This window comes from Anas acuta, chromosome 3 (assembly GCF_963932015.1).
Source record: "Anas acuta chromosome 3, bAnaAcu1.1, whole genome shotgun sequence".
Taxonomy (NCBI): domain Eukaryota; kingdom Metazoa; phylum Chordata; class Aves; order Anseriformes; family Anatidae; genus Anas; species Anas acuta.
Window position 1 is genome coordinate 42,085,803 of NC_088981.1, and position 22,068 is coordinate 42,107,870.

At 39.1% G+C, this 22,068-nt stretch overlaps 1 protein-coding gene across 1 annotated transcript; it reads right to left on the reverse strand.

Moving 5' to 3' along the window:
- Positions 1–238: 238 nt before the first annotated feature.
- On the reverse strand, positions 239–21,246 carry TSNAX (translin associated factor X). Its single transcript, XM_068676793.1, has 6 exons — positions 21,102–21,246; positions 20,290–20,397; positions 17,587–17,701; positions 15,870–16,000; positions 3,213–3,340; positions 239–2,042 (listed from the first exon to the last, which is right to left on the reverse strand). The coding sequence occupies exons 1-6, from the start codon at positions 21,205–21,207 to the stop codon at positions 1,668–1,670; spliced, it is 963 nt and encodes a 320-aa protein (XP_068532894.1). The 5' UTR covers positions 21,208–21,246; the 3' UTR covers positions 239–1,667.
- Between the last annotated feature and the right edge of the window lie 822 nt (positions 21,247–22,068).

Consider the following 22,068-nt stretch of genomic DNA (forward strand, 5'->3'; position numbering starts at 1 on the left):
AGATTTATTCCAATGATAAACTTGTTTTGTCATTTGAATCATTTGAATTTAAAAAAAAAGTAAATTAAAATGCAAGATTACACAAATTTTCAAACCTAGCTGCTTTTTAGACTTCACTGAATAAAATTAGTGAAAGAGAGAAAAGTTATTTGTGATTAAAAAGCGCATCAGTGGGTAACTCGCACCTTTATTTACTACTGGGACTGACAGGCAAAAGAACCAACACACAGGCAGTGACTGCTTTTCAGAATTTATTGTAAAAAAAAAAGTAGTAAACAATAGGAAAAAACTGCTCCTTTTTAAACCCACCACATATTGCTTTATATGGAAACAATGGAAAAATGTGACAGAAACATATTTACCCATTTCTGTCCATATATCAGATGATCCAAGCTACTCAGGACACGCTCATGGGAAAAATATTGGCAGTATCACAGCATATGGAAGTGGAAATAAAAAACATGCAGTATTTTCAATTGCAGTTGGGAGGCCTATTTCCTGGAGTCTAAAGATCATGTTGTTTTATCTGCTTTCCTTTAGCATAACGTACATTATCAGACTTCCATAACTTCAGACACCGGCAGAAAGCCCTGATTTTTTGCCAATAGTGACATACCCACCTCAAAGATAAATGTGGAAGTCGGAATGTCTGCCTTATTTCTGTTTGCAATTTCCTTTCCATAGGAACATGCACATGATATAGTTCCTGCTAACAGATATTTAAAGCTTGGCTTGCCCTCGTTCATTTATACCAGTCCAACCCCACTGGAGGTCCTCAGGGCAGCACAAACAAAGGAGAACAGACTTCCAACACCACGCTTGTTTTGACCAAGTGCTTCCCCTAACACCACATTCAGCATGTTAAGAATACATGGCAAGTATTCTGCTTTTGTCTACAAAGGTAGCAGATTCTGCATTAGAAGGTGTTACAGAAAATGTAAATAAATAAATTCCCCAATTTTTAATGGATTTTGTAGTTCATATCAGAACATCTGAAGAACCTGTGTAACTTAAAGAGGGCTCAATTTAAACAGAGCCCTAGAATAATGAGTGCACGGTAATATTTACCTGGTGTAATTAGCTTCATTACCAACTGGCAAAAAGTTGACTTAACTTCAATTTCATGCTTAAAAGAATTAGTCAGAGAAAACTTATGTTACATGGCACCTTCAAGACCACCTCAGCTTCAAGTCAAGGGATGAACTTACACATAGGTGTGTTGTTTTAGACATTACTTGAGGACAGAAACCAAATACTCAGAAAACAGGGCTCAGCAGAAACCTATTGATAAAACAGTACCTAACCATTTTTTTCACTGCTGCAGTTGCTGGAAACTGATTGTAGTGACCACACCAGTTTGAGGTGACTCACACAACGGCCAGCCACTGGTGCAGACCACTGGGGAACATTTGGTCGTTCTGAAAGGGGATACAATGGAGCAATACAGGAAATTCCATGCTGAGAGGACAAAGTCAAACATTTGTTCTCTTGCACATCATAAAAAGTATTTTTGGTTACAAATTACTATTGCAAACAATCTTCTCATAGATAAAACTAAAAATGTCTCTAACTAGAAAGCTTTGGGAGTCAAAACCCCACAAACCATAACTAATAAGCTTTATCTATGCAAGTCCTCTCCCCTTCTGGGCTGTGACAGTCTCCTTATTTTAAGACAGACCTTCCTCTTGGTCAATCAATTCTGTTTTGGAGGAGAACACATCAGCCAGCATGTGCTTTGGGATTTCAGATCCCCGTACTTTCAACGTGTAGCAGGCATTCTCTACTTTTGCCAGACTCTGTTTCAAGGTATACAGCTTCTTCGATACTTCATAAGGTCCAGTGTTGCCAATAAAAGTAAAACCATCATAGATCTGACGTAAGAACTGGCTCAGTTCAAAAGGTGTGTCAATGTCACCATTTCCAACACTGCTGATGCACAGCCGCATCAGCTCTCCAGTTAGGTCAGCCACTCCCAGCAGGTAATCTACGGGTGTTACCTTCAGGCTCCAAGTGTTTGGTTGCTTATCCTGGGAACTGGAGGTCTGAGGACAGATCAGAACAAAGCCCAGTAAAGACAAGTAGGCAAAAAGCAGAGTAAAATCGTTCAAATATACACTAGTTTCTCTAATGCAACTGTAAAGCAATGGTAATTACAAACATTCTGGAAACTGAAATTGCATGGCACTTAACAGTCTGATTTCAGAAGTACTATTTACTTATCTCCCTCCAGCATGCCGTAAGGTATGAAAGCATCCTTTCCATTTGAGATGTGATTTCCATTCTGACAAGCACGATAAACGCACCGTGCTTCTATCACCTTTATTTGCAGAGTAAATGCATCTGTACCAATGTTTATTTGCATATGCCTTTTTTTTTTTAGCTCAGATCTCAGCCTAATAGATTTAAATTTTCATTGAATACTCTGTCCAAAGCTACCAAAGCAATCAAGAATCAAGAGAGCCTGCATTACAAAAACAAGACATATCATTTTGTAATAGCATCTTGAATTTCAAAACATTTTCTAGAAGAAGTTGATAGGTATAGTTCTCTCAGATCATTTTTATATCAGCCCAGTTCACTAAATTATCTAAATAAATATTTCATGAAGAAAAGTCATCACAGAGCGACAAGGTTGCTTTTCAAGTTTCCAATACTTTTTATTTCCAAAATAGTGGTGGATGGGAAACAACATACATCTGTTTCTATTCCTTTGCTCCCACAGTGTAGCATCCACTCAAACTCACCCATCTGGTCTGCAGTGCGTGTGCAGAAGTTAACAACTTCACAATTTGTGAAAATAACTGTACCACTACTGGTAAGAACCAGAGAACGTAAGCTAAAAACCTGGCCCTATTTGCAAGTATCTTACTAACAGAATGAAGAAGGGAAAAAAAGCACCGTGTCTGGCCATTAAAAATCCCTCTTCTATACTTGTTTCTTAGTATTTTGCTATCCTGGATGGTTCTGCCTACTAGGTGTTCTGTTTGCCCTAAATAAAGGTGATGTGAAATAAATAAACTCGTATCCCACTGATTTAGTTTACCACTAAACTAAGTAAGTTTTGAATAAGCGAGTCAAAGCCCCCATGCCTATGTAACACCATTCCACTCACTGGCCTTATTTAATCCGATGCCAAAAACGTGGCTGAGCCCAGTCATCACATTAACCATTTCTGAAAGATATTTGTCACATGAGAAAAGAAAAACTTTTACCGTGTTTGTTGTTTCTTCCCTGTCTTCCGCTGTAAATACTAGTTGTTTATTGATCTCTTCAACACTAATTAAAGATCGTGTTTTAATAAAATACTGAAATGAAGCTGCCTCAACATACTCTTGAAGTCCTGCAAAAACAGCATAAATAAGCTAATGATTCAAACTTTACAGTAATGATCCATCCTTGATTCTTTTTCAGAAATCTTTTAAGTAAAACCATTTTAAGGTTACTAGCAGAAAGAGAACACACTCCAGAAATAACATTGAATCATTATTTAACATAGCACACTTTTGAAGTACAAACATCAGACCAAAAGCACAGCAGATAAACATCTTCAAGTTTTTACTCCAAGCAAACTTCTCATTCAGATCCTTCTGTAATATCAGTACAAAGCATCACGTTACTCTCAGAAACAGGCTGAACAGCAGCTCCCCATAGCGAAGCTTGTAAAATACAGCATTTGTATGATGGAGAGTGCAAATCACTGTTTCATGAGGTCACAGACACGGGACACAGTACAGAGAGACTGCAAGTAAGTCAAAGGCAAGGCAGCTGATTTGAAAAAAAAAATGTAAAGAAAATTTTCCCTTAATTCATGTTATTACCAACAGTAAATATTTGTTTTAAAATTAATTTCCCACTTCTTTATTTTGTAGGAATTAGTGAAAAAGCTCCTTAAAACATTCAGGATAGGTGAAATTTGTGTTCAGGACAAAGCATACATTGTTACAAGTAACTCCAGACAAAGAAAAAAAAACACACAAACAACCAGACAAGGCTGTGATGTTCAACAAGATGAGCAACAGCTCTGTCCAAAAGAACTTACACTCTAAAAATAAGGCATGCAGGAAGAACAAAAGGTGTACTGAAAAGGAAATAAAAGATAGGATAACAAATATAGCTTGTACCAGCTTTATATGCCATCTGCAGCCACCTGTCACAACTGCCTCTCACTGCCTACTTGACAGATGGTGATTTTCAGTATGCATTATAGCACAGGTGAGATCTATAAAAGAGCTCGAATGTTCAGACAGTGATTTCACAGGTTCTATCAATTTTTCCTTCTGTGCACAGGGCAGATTTGGGGGAAGAATGCGGGAAAAGTTCATGAGCAGAAGATTGATGTTGGCACTGCTGGTGGAAAAAAAAAAAAGCAGAAATGAACCTGGAGCAGACAGCCATGGCAGGATGAAGCTAAAAAGTTTTGAAGACAAAAACAATACATGTGTATCTGACCTAGGGACAGAGAGAGAGCCAAAAGAGGAAGTTAAAGGAACAGACTGTAACGTGACAGATCTTAGCAGAAGAACAATTCTGAACAATTTTAAGGGGATAGTTTCACTTTGGGAGAAGCAGAGAGGTGACACTGTGGCATCATGCAAGAAGGCTAGGCTTAGACAGTAGCTTTGCCAGTATGTAAAGTGAGAAAATTCAGAGGTACCCAAGGGTACCAGAAGTAGAATCCTGGTTCCATTAGAATAATGATAAAAAGCTCAACTGACCACTACAAGGCAAGGATCTCAGATAATTTATTTTTCTTTAATCACAATGAAGAAGTCTAAATCAAAAAGAAGGGAGCCATCGATTTGAATAAAAGAGGAAAGTGGAAATGCCCAGGAAAACTGGAGGAGACCTCCAGGGAAAATGTGATTGTGGGCCTTTCACATTACAATCGTAGTAACGTATGCTCAATGACCTACATTTTCTCTTTTTAAATATGTATTTGCAAGGTGAGTGGATGCAATTCAGTACACACCCTTTACGCTTCTATACAGCAGCAGTGAGAAAAGCAGAACAACCAACCAGAGCCACACTCAACACTGCTGTTCCCAAATAAGAACATCCTACTACAGCCATTTCTTGTACACAGGGCAAATAAATGCAGTAATTTAATCAGCTGAATTCAGGTAAAGAAAAGCTATTCAGGATCTTCTAAGATTAATAACTTCAGAAGTTGCAGAGAGGTAGATTCATCACCCATTCTTCTCCTGACTTACCCTGCTGATATAACACAACCGGTAATTCATTATGACATTTTGGCTCTTCCTGTGGATAAGCTATAAACTACCACACTGCAGCACTTAACATGACATCTGTGAGAATCTCTGCCATCCATGGAGATTACCAGCTATGGAGAATCATCTTTGCATTTACCCAAGTTCTCAAAGAGATCAAATCAGCTCCCAAACTTCTCAATGTATGTTCTCAAGCAATGTTAACTCCCATCTTTAACTCATTGCACTTTAACTCCTCCACACATATTTTGTTCTTTCCCAGGCTGTTTGGCTCCTCCTTATATTTCTTTATGTGTATATATATATACATAAATATATAGACATACACATGCCCACATTTTTTGCCTCCTCTCTTCCCATCCAATCTGCCTTGATCCACTATTCTCCTCACTCCTGTCTAACTCCACCATACAAAAATTACGCACGAATTAGTTTGTCATTTGCTTTCACCTTTCACACTTAGCAGATCTACCTCTCTGTATTTATAATCAAGCCTTACAAAACTTTATTTGACATTGTTACCATCGCAAACAGACTGGTAACAACTTCCCTGAAAAAATATTAGTATTTTAAGCCCTTCTTCCAGACATAGCTACAACGTAACTTCCTAATGACCCCAGACCTTGAAATAAGGTGTTTTCATGTGCAGGTAGAAGGATGTTTAAACACGGTATGTTTTAGCTTAACGGAAGGACATCCGCTAATTTCAGCAAATAATCCCCAAGGTGAAAAACCCCATCCCATTTCACTACACCATCCAACAATACCTTCCCCTTGTGCTCGTTTTGGATTTATTCCAAAGTTGGCTTCTTTACAGATTGAATTGCCAGTAATAGAATAGTTTGTAAAGCTACTTTTATGCAATACTTTTCTAGCATGCACTCACAAAAAAAAAAAAACAATAAAAAGTGTTGTATTATTTCCACTAGCACTTGTTAATATTACAAATGTAAAGGTAACACTAAACATTTTGATATTTTATCACATTTACACAAATAGCTTGCACTAGTGATAAGTTAGTCACACACTCTTCCATATCTTGAAAATATATTTTCTACATAAGAAATGGAAAGTTACATTGAGGTATCTTCTGAGCACCTATCTATAATGGAGATTTTGTGTCTGAAAAATTGTGCATTTCTTTTCCATATGAATCAGCTGATGTAAAAGATTTACCCTTGTCTGCATATACAAACTCTGGGAAATATCAGATAAGCAGTTTTTCTGAGAAACTCAGTGTTGTACTAGCAAGAAATCAGGATTCTTTCAAAACCCAAGTCACTGGAACTCTCAAGCCAAGAGTCAAATTAATGTGCAAGGGGTAGGAAAAGGTAATTGTGCTTTAAAAATGGGTAATGAACTCCATAACTGGAGGAGTCAGGTAAAGGTAAAAAATGTAATCCTACCTGATATATATATATGTATATATATATATATATATTCCTGTATGCGCTGAAATTTTAACTTTGAATGACAGATCGAACAAGAGGTGAGTTTCCTCCTAACATTTAATTTACTCAAATTTCCCTGAGATGATTGAGGGATTGGAACATCTGTCCTATGAGGAAAGACTAAGTGAGCGGGGCCTGTTTAGCCTAGAGACGAGGAGACTGAGAGGGGATCTTATCAACCTCTGTAAACACCTGAGGGGACAATCTAAAGCGGACGGGGCCAAACTCTTCTCAGTGGTGACAAGTGATAGGTGACAAGGGGCAATGGGCATAAATTGAACCACAGGAGGTTTCGTTGCCGTATGAAAAATAACTTCATTACAGTTCAGGTGATGGAGCACTGGAACAGGCTGCCCAGAGAGGTTGTGGAGTCTCCTTCCTTGGAGATATCCAAAGCCCACCTGGATGCAATTCTGTGTAACATGCTTGAGGTGACCCTGCTTGAACAGGGGGGGTTGGACTAGATGATCTCCAACCTCATTTATCCTGTGATTCTGCAATTCTCATTTAAGCATCAATTCAGCAGTTAAAAATGGGTTAAAACGGATTTCATGCCTCTCAGTTCTTGAAGTTAACAATGTCAATGCAGTTAGCTTCCTGAACAACCTTCATCTCTGTATTTCTTCTTAAGCTAATCTCCTTCTCTCCCTTCAACCCTTCGCTTTCCTCTTTCTCTACATATTTTTACCCAAACTTGCAGTCTCTGTTAAGGGATAGAAAACAAGTAGATGACAGCCTGTGTTATCTTCCCCTGCTCCTCCACTAAACCATGCACGAATCACAGGCCAAAAGCAGCCACCAGAAAGATGGTAGGAAAATATACAGTTAGTTACAACTATTTTCTTCTGGCATCACAATATGATGGGTAAGGTACATTATTTACGAGGAGAGTCACATGAAACTACCCAATTGCAAACTCATTCCAAAATCAAAACAGTCGCAACTCTACCTTATCACATTTAAGCTGCTAGGGTACCCTCTCTTAAAAAGGAAAGGAAAAAAGAAAAAAAGGAGTCAACATTCTTGTGGAAATTCCAAACTGAGAAAAAAAGTTAAATTGAGAGCCTTTATTGCCTAACTCCGCAGACCATGGGGAACACAGTAGATTTAAAGAACCCACTGCTACTAGCCTGTTGATCAATGAATAAGAGAACTGGTAAAATGAGTAATTAATTAACCAAGTGTATCAACTGAAGTAAGTACAAGCAATAAATTTTAAAGTATTAATATACAAATTAAATCATTATGCTTTAAAGTTAGCATCCTATTGAGTTGAAACTGACAATTCACACCTCAGCCATTTCAATTTGTCTGCAGCTTTGGCAACAATTCCCTAGATTCACAGTTCTCTTTCCACACACAAGTGGTAAAAACTGAAGTAATTAATCTAAAACTGTGGCTGTGAAACAATCCAACAGCTGCTTAGTTGATTGTGAGTGTGAAGTCAAAGGTTAATTTTATAACAGCATACAGAAAGAGTATGAAGCCAGCTATCCTCTGAGAGGCTCACGACATAGACATCCTGTTGTGAAAAAGGCTTAGAAGAATTTTAATTCTACTCAGGAACAGATTTTATACAATGGGAGTAACTAGCAAATACAAATAAAAGCACAAGAGCAAATGTCCATAAAAGGTTACAAATTTGAATAATACTTCTGCTATTTCCATTCACTGAGTAATACTTCAAAACCTGAGTCACTATGACAGGGAGACCTATGTACAGTCCTTGAATTTTGAAAGGATCTGGGAAAGAGAAAAACACAGTTAAATCCATATTGGCATAAACATGCTGCTCCATTGTAACTATTCAGTTTTGAATCAGTTTGGCAATCAGTGCAAACAGATGGGAAAGTTTGACAGAGAAATAGACTTTGTACTACCTTATATTGATTACTAATAGAATGTAACTAAAATAAGAATGTATGTTAAATCCGGCAGTGATCTGTCTAAACTGGTTTACCTTTAAATCAATAGCTAAATTGATGCAAATTTCTCTCACCAAGCCCAATGTTTTATTGATTAGTCATTTGCTACTTGACTCATCCATGACCACCCTGAGGCTCTGTTCCCTTCTAGCTGCATGCCTTGAAGTGTTGCATTTCAGATGCCTAAATGTTAGGACTGTTTGTACTTTGCTTAAAGTTGAATACACACCAAAGTAAGGGAAAAGGAAAACCCAAGATTAGTCTTTTTTCCCCAATAACTGAATAAACAAATACATGCTCACTGTTAAATACGCACGGGTGCCTGTGAGTTAAGTCATTTCTCAAACAGGCACAAATACCCTGCAGAGAATATTTTATTCTCTCATTGCAGAGAACAATTTGAGTCTTTTTTTGTTATTGTTATTAGAAACATGTGTACATATGATAAATGCTAGTTTTCTTGTAGATGACTCACTGTGGATGAAAAGTTCACAACCTTTTATTTTGATTTTACTTGAAGAACCAAGGGATGTACCATGGTTACTTTTTAACAGAATGTTTTGTTCTTGAGGGTTTTTTTCATTGGTTGGTTGTTTTTTTGTTTTGTTTTTTCAAAAAAAAATAAAAAGTGAAAAACTCTGGAGATGAGCCAATGCTCTACATGAGTTCTTAAATATATATAAATTCCTGTGACAAGTAGTCTTCCTGATCTTTGACTACCTCCAGTTCCTCTGAGAACTGATATCCAGTTTTAAAGTCATTCAGTTAGAGGGCAAATTTTACACTACTAACAGCCTTGAGGGCAACTGTTCAGATACCAAAGAAAGGAAGCTCTGAGTCAGCCAGTATGCTCGACGATCAAAGAAGGAAGAGCACCTACCACAACACAGCTTTCTCAGTTTAAACCCAATAAAAAATCCTCCTCAGGATGAGGCTTTTTCTGTGTGAAAGTCCTGACTAACCTAACCTGATCAGAAGTACTAATGGTAGCCACATATTCTCATAAATACAGATCAGTGGAGATGACAAAAAAGGCACACCATGACCCTCCAACCCCTATTTCTCACCATGCGACTGTAAAAAAAAAAAAACTAATCATGATGTGCTCTACTAGCTGTTTCCTGTCATGGAGCTTCTCTATGACACATTCTCCTGTGTGGTTTAAACATAAAAAGGAGTGTACATTTTTCTCTAATCTTCTCTAATTCTCCAGCAGCACTCAGTTCCCATAAAGGCTGGAGAGCTCTGGTCTGTGAATGACTGATGTTAACAGCTGGAGGATCTAAAACAACTCCTGAGTCAGAGCACAAGGACTCCTCCATTTGCTAACTATGAAACAAAATTAAAGGACAATGTCACAGGTTTCAGACTGTCACATAAACAACAGCAGTATTTCCTGTAATAGTGCTGCAGAGCTTCAGGACAGTTAGATCTCATGTTAGAACTAGGAAATGAAAACCTGACCCAATCCATAGCACACATCTTTAGGAGATTGTATATAGCTGCTCTTATGCTGCTGAATTTAAGGAGTATGGTGAACCCAACAGCTCCTCCATCAAACACAGCATGCTCTGTGTGAGCACTGGTCATGTCCAACCCACATTCATTTTCCCAGGTTTAAGTTTTTGTGAACGGACATACAAATCCTGCAGCAGAACATAAAACATGAGAGGCTTTGCAATTGCTGAGTGTTTACTTTCCTTGGAATAACCTAGAAAAAAAGCATGAGACAGAAATAAACAAAGGGCAGTAAAATGCAACAATCTGAAGATATCTAGTTTCAGATAAGCAACTTGCAGGGTGAAGAAAATCGGTCTGACAGTTTGTTGGCACACTTGGCAGCGCAAGAACATCAGAGAAATGGAGAAATAAAGAAAGCAAGCAGAGGAATTAACAAAGTTATATGTGATAAATATTGGCTTCTTCACTGCAAATTCCGTTAATTTTTCAGTATAATCAGGAAACTTTGTTTCCATTTCTGGCATTTTACCTCTCACCCACAGCAGCAAAGAGATGAACTTTAATTCTTCAGCTACATCCTGTTCCTGTGTTATTATGTTTTCCCACCATCTTGCAGAAAGCTGATTGCTTCCTTCATGGATAGCTTTCCTTTCATGTTTTAGGTGTATTTAAGTTTTTTTCCTGGGTGAGACATTTCCAACCCACAACACCCTTCTTCATGCAGTAAAAAGCTTTTCCTTTGTACATCACCCATTCTATCACAGTTTTGAACTGTAAAAGCAAAAAGTTCTACTGTTTCTGATGTGCAGAACTGTTCTTAACCTTGGTTTTATTTTAGAAATATATATATATATAGGAAAAGGTAGCTAGCATAGATCGAGTACAAGATGTTCTTTCTATCTTGTGAGTGAAAAAGGTAAGAACAAAAGAACAGGTAATACAAAAGTCATTACACGGACTGTTCGTTTAGTTTGTGTTCTAAGCAGAATCCCTTTTACAATACCAAAAGAACAATAGTACTTAAACAAGTGATTAGGACATCTAAATCTGGCCTACTTGGACAGACCTCGCCCATCTCCATGTTATTTCTTGCAGCATCACGTCTGGCAGTACTGCATAATGAAATTAAAATATGGTCCTCTAGCACAACTAAAGTATTTCCTTTTCATCCATGCAGACTAAACCAACATTGTCCAACCCAACAACGCAATTTGTTGCTGTATGATTAGACTCCTGAAGCGACTCTAGATGGGACAAGACAGGAGACAAAAATAAGCAACATTATATCGTTCTCTCAGAACACCAATAGTGCCTGCACGAGATAAATTATGAGCTAGACTGCGTCAATGCTGAACTTTTACACAGAACTTCCCGCACCATCATGGGCAGCAGCAGTCACGGAGCAATAGCTTTGACAAGGTGCTGACATTTTACAGCCTCATCATCTAATCCTATTCGGAGCAAGTGCAGACATGATAAAGAGCTAATGAGCTGCTCTGTGCAAAGCACCCCATTCACCATTCCTGCTAGCACAGACACACAGCAAACAGCAAGGTCGGCCAGCAACGTTTGTTACACGTTCTCACCACCCTATGCTGCGTTAGTGAGGAAGCCCCAAAAGAAATCTGGGTTTCTCGTTCCAGGTTTTATGCACTGCTACCAGCTGTGCAGATAACACCACACCTAGGCTTGCTCCGAGCAGAATCTAATGACCTCATTGTATAAACAGCAACGTGCAGCTTAAACTATCACTCCTAAGAGCTTTCTCGGTCAAATTGCCATACAGAAAACAGTTTAACACCTCAACAGCCTTATTATTCTCACACTGCACCTATCCTATATTGCTAAGGGACAAAAAAAAATAAATGAGTAAAGCTTCAATCAGCTGGAGACTTCGTTTAACAAATCGTGTTAGAAAGATACCCCACTCGTCCCCACACACCACCCTATCGCACATCTCTTGGCTCCCCTCTGCTTTAGGCAAGCTTTGCACTTATACAGAATTAATTTAGATAGTACTTAGAATAGTTGTATAAATCCTAAAACGTCACAGGGCATACACTTTCTGGCCTTTAAGGCTTACACAGGTTTTCTTCCTGTCTACTACTGACATTTTACGTGAATATTTTAGAGTTTATATATATAATCCTGAAAAGTTTCCTCCCTTTGCTCCATAAATTCATAAAAAACATTCTCAGCCCTTTTCTCGCACAGCACCTCACAAGGATTTTAAAGCAACAGTACACGTTTCCTCACAGGATATATAAGGTATACACTGCGAAGTGGGGCAAAGGAGCAGGAATTCTATATTACAAATAGTAAAGCTTTAAAAATATCAACAAAGCCGAACACTTCTACCAGAACAAATGAAGAGCTCCACATTAAAAAAAGACTTCATTATTTCAGTATCTCTTTGTTTGCTTGTTTAATCATCCCCTGGGACAATCTGTACTGTTAAGAAACGTGTAGAAAACAGTCATCAGTTTTTGTTGTTGTTCAATTAGTGCTATACTCAGTGTTTGAGCTCATGCAAGTGTCCTTTGGGGAAACGTCCTGCGTGCCATTAGCACTATTCTTAATGAGGGAAAGCATGAAACTCCTTTAGTGCTCTGCCAGAATTGTTTTATCTTCAAGTCAAAAGAACAACTGCTTGGAGTAACCCCAAAAAAAGCATTCAACAATTGCAAGTGGCAAACAATATTCCCAAGCATTATACTCATAGTACTGTTCTATTTATAGGCTAACAGTTATTATACTGAATAAAATATGTATTAGGCAGCTTTATTATGCAGACAGTTATGACTCCCCAATTAAGGCTGCTACAGCAGTTTCCATTATAAGCCCAGTTTTGATCCCTTTTACTCGTTCTGAGACGTAGGGTGGGGAACAGGAGGATGTTTCATGTTTGGTTTCAAGACAAAGGAGAATATTTTTAGGAAGTTTGAGGTTAATTGGACATGCTGCTTTTGAGATATGGGACGTAGGCGTTTCTTTATTCTTTTTTGAAGAAAAAAAGAGTGTAACTTTTAACTAGTTCTCCAGAATTTCTTTAAAACACAAAGTCAGTATAGAAAACTAGGTGAAAGCCAAGATTTACAGCTCTAGGAAATGCATGAATACAAAAGATCTAGCACCTTTCCTAGCTTTGTATTCAGAAAGGCACGCAAACTGTTTCCACTGTGAAAAAAGCAAAGCAGCAATTAAAACATTAGACTTAAAAACAAAACCAAAAGCAGCATTCTTAATTCTTATCATTGTTTTCCATCCCAGTTACAGTTCTTCCCAAACAGCAGGGGGCATGGGGTTTCAGCATTCCCTCTCACTGTTTTTCTTTACCTAACTGTCCCTTCTTTCTTCATGTCTCTAGGTTTTCTATCTCAGCTTCATAATCCGGACAGCAAGCATCTTCACATCTCTGTCACCTCCTTGATCCCAGCATCAGCTCTGTCAAGATCTACAAGTCTTTAAGCCTGCACATCCCTTTTTTTTCCTTCCATACGACTAACTGAAGAGTGGAGGATTCAATGAACAAGGTGAGAGCAAAGCTCAGGCTAAAAGATTGCATTTCATACCTGTCATACACACAAGCTCATTTAAATGATGCCTAAAAGCATTCCTTGTCTTCTCAGTGGCACACACGTTTTACATGTGTAGCAGAGGTCTATCATAACTTGGCCCATTCTACAGTGGTCAGATATATCTTTATCATTTTAAGAGACATACACATTTTAAGAGCTCTTATTTAAAACATTGGTGACAAGTTTTAGAAATGCTGATCTGTGCCTGATAGAATATTTTCAGTTGTTTTGTGAAGAGCTTATTCCATTCCATTTTGATGCTGACAGATATCTCTATGTAAGTCAGAAATCAATTATGAAGGAAAATTAGTGTAGCTAATTGTGTATGAGTATTTACTAAACAAAGCAAGCTTGAACAGAAACTTCTTGCTAATTTCTTTTTTTTTTTTTTTTTCCCAAGTTGTTATTGCTGGCTGAAGTTTACATACCTTTCATATATAACTAACTTTTCAGGTTGGCAGGGATGTATTTTTTAATATCTAAGAACAACTTTGTTTTTAATCAGAGGAGAAATCTGGAAGTAGAAGCCTAGTGTAAGGTTTGTTCCCTTACATTATAGGACATAGGTACACATAGAAGTTAACAAAAGAAAAGTTTCCATATGTCTGCTCTTTTGGCATACTCTTACATTGAGATTAATGCCAGTTAATCCCAGGTGAGCTTCCCCTCAGTAAAAACAGCTGTAGGTATGGCTCTGAATTTACCCATGGGAAGCCCCATATTAAGAAAATACAACTCTCGTGAAGCAATTGAGCATGGCATCTGGTTACCCTGTAATAATTCTGCCCACATGGCAAGGCTGGCAGTTTGTACTGTGAGGTCTCACAAAGATCCGTGAGGTAGCACACCTCAAATGCTGCCTTTACACAGATAGCCAAGAATACTACACGAGTCACAGGGGACTAATTTCACTGTTTTTTCAGGCAAGTTTACAGGTCTTTTCAAAAAACTGTGTTCATAAAACTGAATGAAAGGATTCCCAGCTTTTATAAACAGAACTTAAAATGAAAATCCAAGCACTTGAACTAGCATTATTCACCATTTGAGGTCACTTGTACTGTCAGAGTTCTGAATCATCTATTCCTTTTCATTGCCTCATTACAGTACTAAGCAATAAATAGCAGCAAGATTCACACAGGCTGTAAGTGGCTCTTTTAAGAGTAACTACTCATATTTAATCCGAACAACCCAACGCACCACAAGTGGCTGTGGAATTGGAGTCACAGAAAACTAGCACGGCAAACTCGTTCTGTTTCAGAAGTTCCAAACTGAACATTCACTTAAGAGCTGACTCACTCTTACTTATCCATGTGAACTTAAGTTTGTGTAAAAGTTAACTTGTGCAGTATTTATCTTGTAAAATACTTCTCTCCACAGATGTATTCCCTCTGGATTATAGAAGTAAATTCTTTTTAGACAATTAAATCGGGGCAGATCTTCAGTTCTCCTCAACTGAAGAAGTCTTGCCCGAAAAAGAAAAGATATACAGGATTCCAGTATGTCTAAAATAAGATAGGTAAACGCAAGACAGTTTTATAGCATAACCAGGATGTCAAAGAAGCAGTTACAGAGTTTACTCATGTTGCCACAAACAAGGCAAAAGACTTTTAGGTAAGAATCTGATTCAGTAGCAAAGAAGTGTCATTTGTCAGCAAAAGTGATGAAAGCACTAATACTTAATATCACAAGGATGTTAGTAAAGGCAGTAAAAACTGTCATTTAATGCTTGGAGCACCTAGACAGAAGCATATTCGAAGTCTTCAGAAGAGAAAAATACTAATTAGAGATTTTAAGTTAACTTTATCAATTCACAATGGAGTAATTTCACGGGTTAGTCACACACATGCACGCACACCCCCCCCAAGTTATAACCTTTTCAGCTCAGGTAAACGAGCATGTTGCACATACTCCTCTAAGTCACAGAGGAGCAGCCAGTACATTTGTTAGAACTACTCCCAGCTTTAGTTTAGGTCAAGGTCCAAAGCTTTCCAGCTGCAACAAATTCTTGTTTAACCACAGTGCTAACAGGACTGTAGGACAATAGCCTCCCCAGTACCAGAGCTAACTGCAAAGATGAATCTGAGTCCTGATTTGTAAATATGTATTGTAGATATGTTTGTAGATACGTGCTAAATTCAAACCTGCTGCATGAGGAGAAACCACATTTAGGTAAGAAACGGAGTTTAGTGCAAAACAGAATATTTTCCCTATTTTAAAATAATTTACCTGGAGATATAGCTCTGTGGAACTGATACATGTCTTCTCCAATCAGTTCTTGTGCAACCTGCTTAATCTTTCGTCTGACAGCATCTAACTTGACTTCAGATTCATTTAGTATTTCTTCCCCATTGGGAGCACTGCAATCATAAAGCAGAAACTGAAAAAGCAGCTTTCAGAATATGATCAAACAGTTGAAAAGAAGTTAAATTTTCATTTACTAATACATATTCAATAACTTCAAGAAAAAAATGTAGTGGAAAAAGAAACAGTTTAAACTTTAACACCTATTGTAGATTCCAAAAGAAAGATTTTGCAGATTGTTACTGTGAAAATAACTGACCAGCGAAACCTAGTTCTGGTAGCATATTTATTCCAGATAATAACTGTAACAATTGCTGAAGAGGGAACAATAAGAAACACTTGCAAAGGCTTCAAAAAAGTACTCTGGAAAATGAGCAGCATTTACAGAAGTCCATTAACCTCTCTAAAAAACGTCAGCATTTTGTATTACAGAGCACACGTGACATACATACGGAGTTTTAGAAAGTAGTTATGACCTATGTTATTAGGAAACAACTGAAATATCTGATTTACAAACAGTATATACTCGGCACGTATGTTTAGTTTATCTTATTTCCTTTTAAATCACCTCTCCCCAAACCCCAAATAATCTGTGTGGTCTATCAGGCTTGCAGTCTATTTGGGGACTACATATAGACTGGTCTCAATGAAATGTTCAAAAGCAAACAGATTTCTGAAAGTAAAGCCACATTAATGGCTAAAAGCAAAGGAGTGGGAAATAAAAATAGCAGCATGGGAAGCTTCCACTCTCCTCAAAACACAAATATCTTAAACAGGTATCTAAAATTCAGAGTAAAGGGGAATTTTGTTGTTCTTTTTGTACCAGTTCCCAGCAGACCTGGCCCCTGCAATGGGGCTATTTAAAATCAAGGCTGTAGCAGTTACTAGAATTATCATAATAACTCTTCGCAGAAGACCAATTTAAAAAGGGAGCAACTTCCTAAACCCTATTTATAACTGTTACTACTACAGTACCTATAAATAGCTGCTACTACAGCAGAAGCGTGCTGGTAAGAAAGAAAAAATAAATCTGGGAGAAGGAACAGGGAGATCCGTGATAGCAGTTACACGTAGGACGAGTAAACATTCTATACAACAGGCTATGCAAAGCTTCTCATTTTTCTGTTTTCTATTTTCTCCATGGCTTTCAACCATTGCTTGAAGGTTCACGAGGACACAAAATATATAGAAGCTCAAAACTTCACACACAAGCCTCTTAGGTTGCAGAAGTAGTGAAGTAAACAACCCAAGCTGCCTCCTCCTCCTTGCATTGATGACCTAGGCTAGGGTTGCAAAAACCAAAACAGGGAAGTAGCAGCAGAGGCAGCTAACCTGAAGGGAGTGTGCACACTCTTCTCTCCCAGCTTGCTGGAAGCTGGAAAGCTCTCATCTGCTGAGATACTCTACTACTTTGATCCTATTTAATACTTCAGTAAAACCAACTACAAAACCTGAAGCAGCATCTATTAATTCGTTAGCTGGAGTGTGTGTTCATTACCTCATATCCACCCTAAAGGATGTTTATGGGAAAATAATTAAATCTTTCTCAAGGAAACGCTGCAGCTATTCATCACAAATAGAGAGAACACTACAAGGCAGCTTCCAGGTTTCTGTGAACACCTTTGCTCTCAGTGTGACTCACCTGGTAAACCTGTGGAGCAGAAATATCGTTCTTTTGCTTTCAATAGTTATATCACGACTGAGCTTCACAAGCCGTTCGTATTTGTCATGCCTGGTGTCAAGCTCCAGCTGAAACGCTGCGGAGTCAATGATTACAGAAACAAGCACGGTTAGCACAGCGTGCAGCGTAGGAGAAAAGCAGAGATCCTGTGCTACAGGAACTGCTGTGGGGCTCAGCCCCACCAGCCTTTTCTCTGGGGTGCCTTTCTGCAGTGTGGGCAGTGCTGTGGAGACCACCATTGCCCCCTGCCTGCCGGAGCTGCTGTGCGACAGCTGCCTGCACATCTCGCATGGCTCACCACACAGCAAAGCCACAAAATCACTTCTGAACAAAATACAGCAAGTCCCATCATGCAGGAACGTGCCTAACAGAACACTCACAAGCATGCAGGAACCTAGCTCTGACTTCTGGCTCTTCAAAGTCTCTTTGAGGAATGGACCCGTATCCTTACACAACTACATGGCTATGAAACTTCAGTTTTGAATAGCAAAATTCATCAGTAATTCCACTTCTGTTTAGTAAGTCAGGTTTAAATACATGTCAACAGTGATGATTCTTTAAGCAGCCCAAACCACTGTAAGCTAAAATACTTGTTTTAAATAGTAAAATCTATTCTGCCATAGTTCTGTTCAGAAAACTGAGTTAGATTTTCACCCAAATACACGAAGACAATTCAGAAATAAAACCCTGCAATCATTAGTAAACAAGACTCATCGTTTTCTGAAAAGTTAAAAACAAACAGACTAGTAAAAAGAAAGCTTATATTTTATATCAGAACTAGACTCGGCCAAAAGCCAAGTATTTTAACATCTTTAAGAACTAGAAGTAGCAAAGCAACATTATTTAAAATAAGATTTCTAACTTTCTAATTTACTTACTGTAAATTCTCTCTGTCTAACTAGAATGAAGATGAAGAAAGAGAGTATGCGTATCTACTTTTCTTAGTGAAAACTATGAATAATAACGTTTCACATATAACATTAACATTTTATAGGCTAATATTCCACTAAATAAACTGTTAATAGATACTTAAGAGAATTTAAACATCCTGCATAACTGTGTGAGGTGTTAAAGTGTGCAAGGAGATGCTTAAAAAAACCACAGAGGTTACTTTCTTAAAGGGTCTACCAAGTGACTATCCTTTAGAAAAACATAGCAGTTCACAGACAAGCAAGTTTATATGAAGCTAAAAACCTGTACTTCTCATTGCCTTGACAAAAAAATGGATTATCTTTTTTCTGTTGTTGTTTTTCTCCCCCATCTTCCTCTAGAACTTTAGAAGAAGCCATAAATGTTCCTCCTGATCTTTAAATCTTTCATATGCCCTACTGGTGTGTCTCCACCAAATTCTGAGAGTTAAGTCCACCACTGACTTATCGTCAAGAAGAAATATTCCATCACTCCAGGGCTTATAAGCACCAGTGGAATACATAGCATGGATCTTTGAAAATTCAGGATAAACTGCCTCCCTTACTCTGTTCTGAAATTCACCAGACACCACTGACAGGATCACACGGGAGAGGAGGAAAAAAAGGGTTGTTTTGAATTCAAATTAATAGCACTTCAAAAAAAATGTTACATTTGAGGGTGAAAAATTAAAGTTGAAAGTACTGTACTCAATTTAGAGTGCAAGGGTATGTACATTATTTAGGGTAAAAATTCAGGGGTTGAAGTTTATCATCCGCCATGCTGACTTATACCGGGGAAAAAAAAGAAACATCTGTTTAGAGACGGCAAGGAAATTACATGGTGTTGAAGGGACCATCTATAACAGTCATCCAGCTCTTACTTCTTCACCCTTTTCGGCCTCATGAAAGAAAAGAGGGGAGACAAGGAAAATTTTGCACTGAGATTTAATCTGGTCACAGTATTACATCTCCTGCCTTCATCTGTTGAGGCTTCTCATTTCTGAAAACCACCTTTCCTGTGCCAGGGCTAAATTTAGTTAGTTAAACTAAATTCACAGGAAATTAAATGTGATTTAAATCCTCTGAAAACAATTTGGTTTGAGGGAAATCCACACTTGCTTATTTAAATAAATGAAAATATAAGCTAGTTTTACAAAGGCACTTAAAGTGCAATAAGTGTCTACAAAAAGATATACCTTATTTTGTTAAACTCCCATTCTTAAAAAGCGCATGTATAAACAGCTCACAACTCACAAAACAATGCATCCAGATTTACATTTGACAGCTTAGTCACCTGTGCAACAGAGCTAGGGGGTAACAGTTAAGAGCCTTCTCAGCCTCCCTGCAAGCAGCCACCTCCTCTTGTCACCACTATGGTGGAGATTTTGCACCTGTGCAAGTCTCTTACATTTCTCTGCCACCAAAGCACCTGGGCACCTTTTGTCTGCCTGAACACTTCTGCAATTTACTTAGCATCAGGTTCAGCATGAGCAGGGTGGGCAGCGGGAACAGGAGAGTTAAGATGAAAAAGGAAACAAGTCATGAGTCAGGTGCAGCCATGCCAGATCCAATTCTTGAGACTTAACTGCATAAAAACCAAAACACCAAGCTCTAAATGTATGAAGCAGGACTCCAACTAGCTTCAAATCTCCCCCCCTCCCTGAGAAAGCTGGCTTATTCCAACACTAAATACATAATTTCTAGCAAATTCCACAACACACATTTTTACAAACTGGCTTTCCAAATTCTTACTTACATTTAAAAGATGTCATCAAAGGCGAAGACGGATTAACATTCTCTTTTTCCTCCTTTTTTTGACCCTGTGGGAAATTGTCATGCTTTCGTTTTCTGAACCCACCTGATCCTATTAATAGAAGAAAAAAATAAAATAAAATAGTTTTGCCAGAACATAAATAACCTCAGAATGTTGTCTTCAGAGCCTTTACGATTCTATCAGATAGAATGAGGTAACCCCCTATTACCAGCTGATGTCACCTTCACATCACCATGCCCCTTGTTCCACCATATTCCTAGTGAAAACTTGAAAAACCCCTACCAATTTCAGCGGATGAGCACACCAGGATCCCAACTCTTTATTCACAAGGTGTTCATAGCCTTTTATGTTTTCTTTCTGTAAAGGCACTGCTGCATGGCAAATCTTGCGTGAGCACGGGCCTACAGGATTATACCTTTTTAAAAAAGGTATTTTAGACGCAGAACTTAACAGAAATCATTAAAACCACTACAAGTGGTGTGATTTATCGTACAATAACTGATTGTAACTTATGTTATTGGCGTTCTGTAAGCAAGAAGACCAGCGGCTTAGGGCCGTTTCCCCCTGTCGCCATTCCCTCACCTCAGGTGAGCCACCCGGTTCTAACGGCTCCCCCCCGCTGTAACCGCCACAGCCGTGCCCTGTGCCCCCGGGGGCCAAACCCGGCCAACCCCTGCGCCCAACCACACCCGCTTAAATACGCGGAGCTCCCTTAACCCCCTCAGAAGGGGACCACAACCAAAAGCTCCTTAAAATCACTTAAAAAGCTGCGAGGCTCCCCCGCCGGCCGCTACCTTCCTTGCCGCTCATCCTCGCCCCGCCAGGCCCCGCCGCGCCGCCACGAAGGCCCCCGCGGAGAGGCGGCCCCGGCAGTGCCTGATGGAAGCGCTCCCGGGGCATGACGGGAGTTGTAGTCCCGGGAGGGGGGGACACTCCTGAGGCAGCAGTGCCCTCAGGGCGGGGCTCGGTGGTGTAGACGATGAGGGAAAGGGAGGTGTGAGGAGTTAGGGAAGAACGAATAAATAAATAAATAAATAAATAAATAAATAGATAAATAGATAAATAAATAAATAAATAAACAAACAAACAAACAGTGAGAACCCCAGACGCTTCAGGTTATCACACTGAGATGTCACACAAGGGCTGCGTGTGGCTGTGCTCCGCATCCAAGGTCCATAACAGATCTCATACCCGAAAAATAAATAAATAAATAAATAAAAATATAAAACCCAGGAACTTCTCCACTCCCTTCACCCCTGAGGTGTGCTGTCCTGGGCAGGGACCTCCGCTAACGCCGCTCGCAGCCGGTGCCCCGCAGTGAGGCGCTTGTTCTGCCGCAGTGCTGTCAGCAGAGGCCTCCTTGAAGCGATGCCCAAGCTGAAGGAGAACGAAGCTGTCCTCCTCCAGGAAAGCCCGAGTCTGATACCAGCCCAGCTGGACGCTGTGCAGGGCAAACACAGCCAGCTGAGGGGCTGCATAGCCTTAGAGAGAAATGCTATCTTTGTGATGCCCCCCCCTAATTTAAATAACCAGCCGGAGGATGTCTCGTAACACCACAGACAGTCCGAGCTGGAATTAGCTCCGCATATCCTTTTGTTTTTAGCTCATGGGGTTGCCTTGGAGATGGAGGGCTTGGCCATAACGCTCTCTGTCGTACTGAAGCGTTCGCATCGGGCGATCCAATCCTGAGCGCGTTTGACAAACGAGCGAGTGAAGCGAAGTGACAAAAAAGCTTACGAAACTGTCACAGGGGGATTGCAT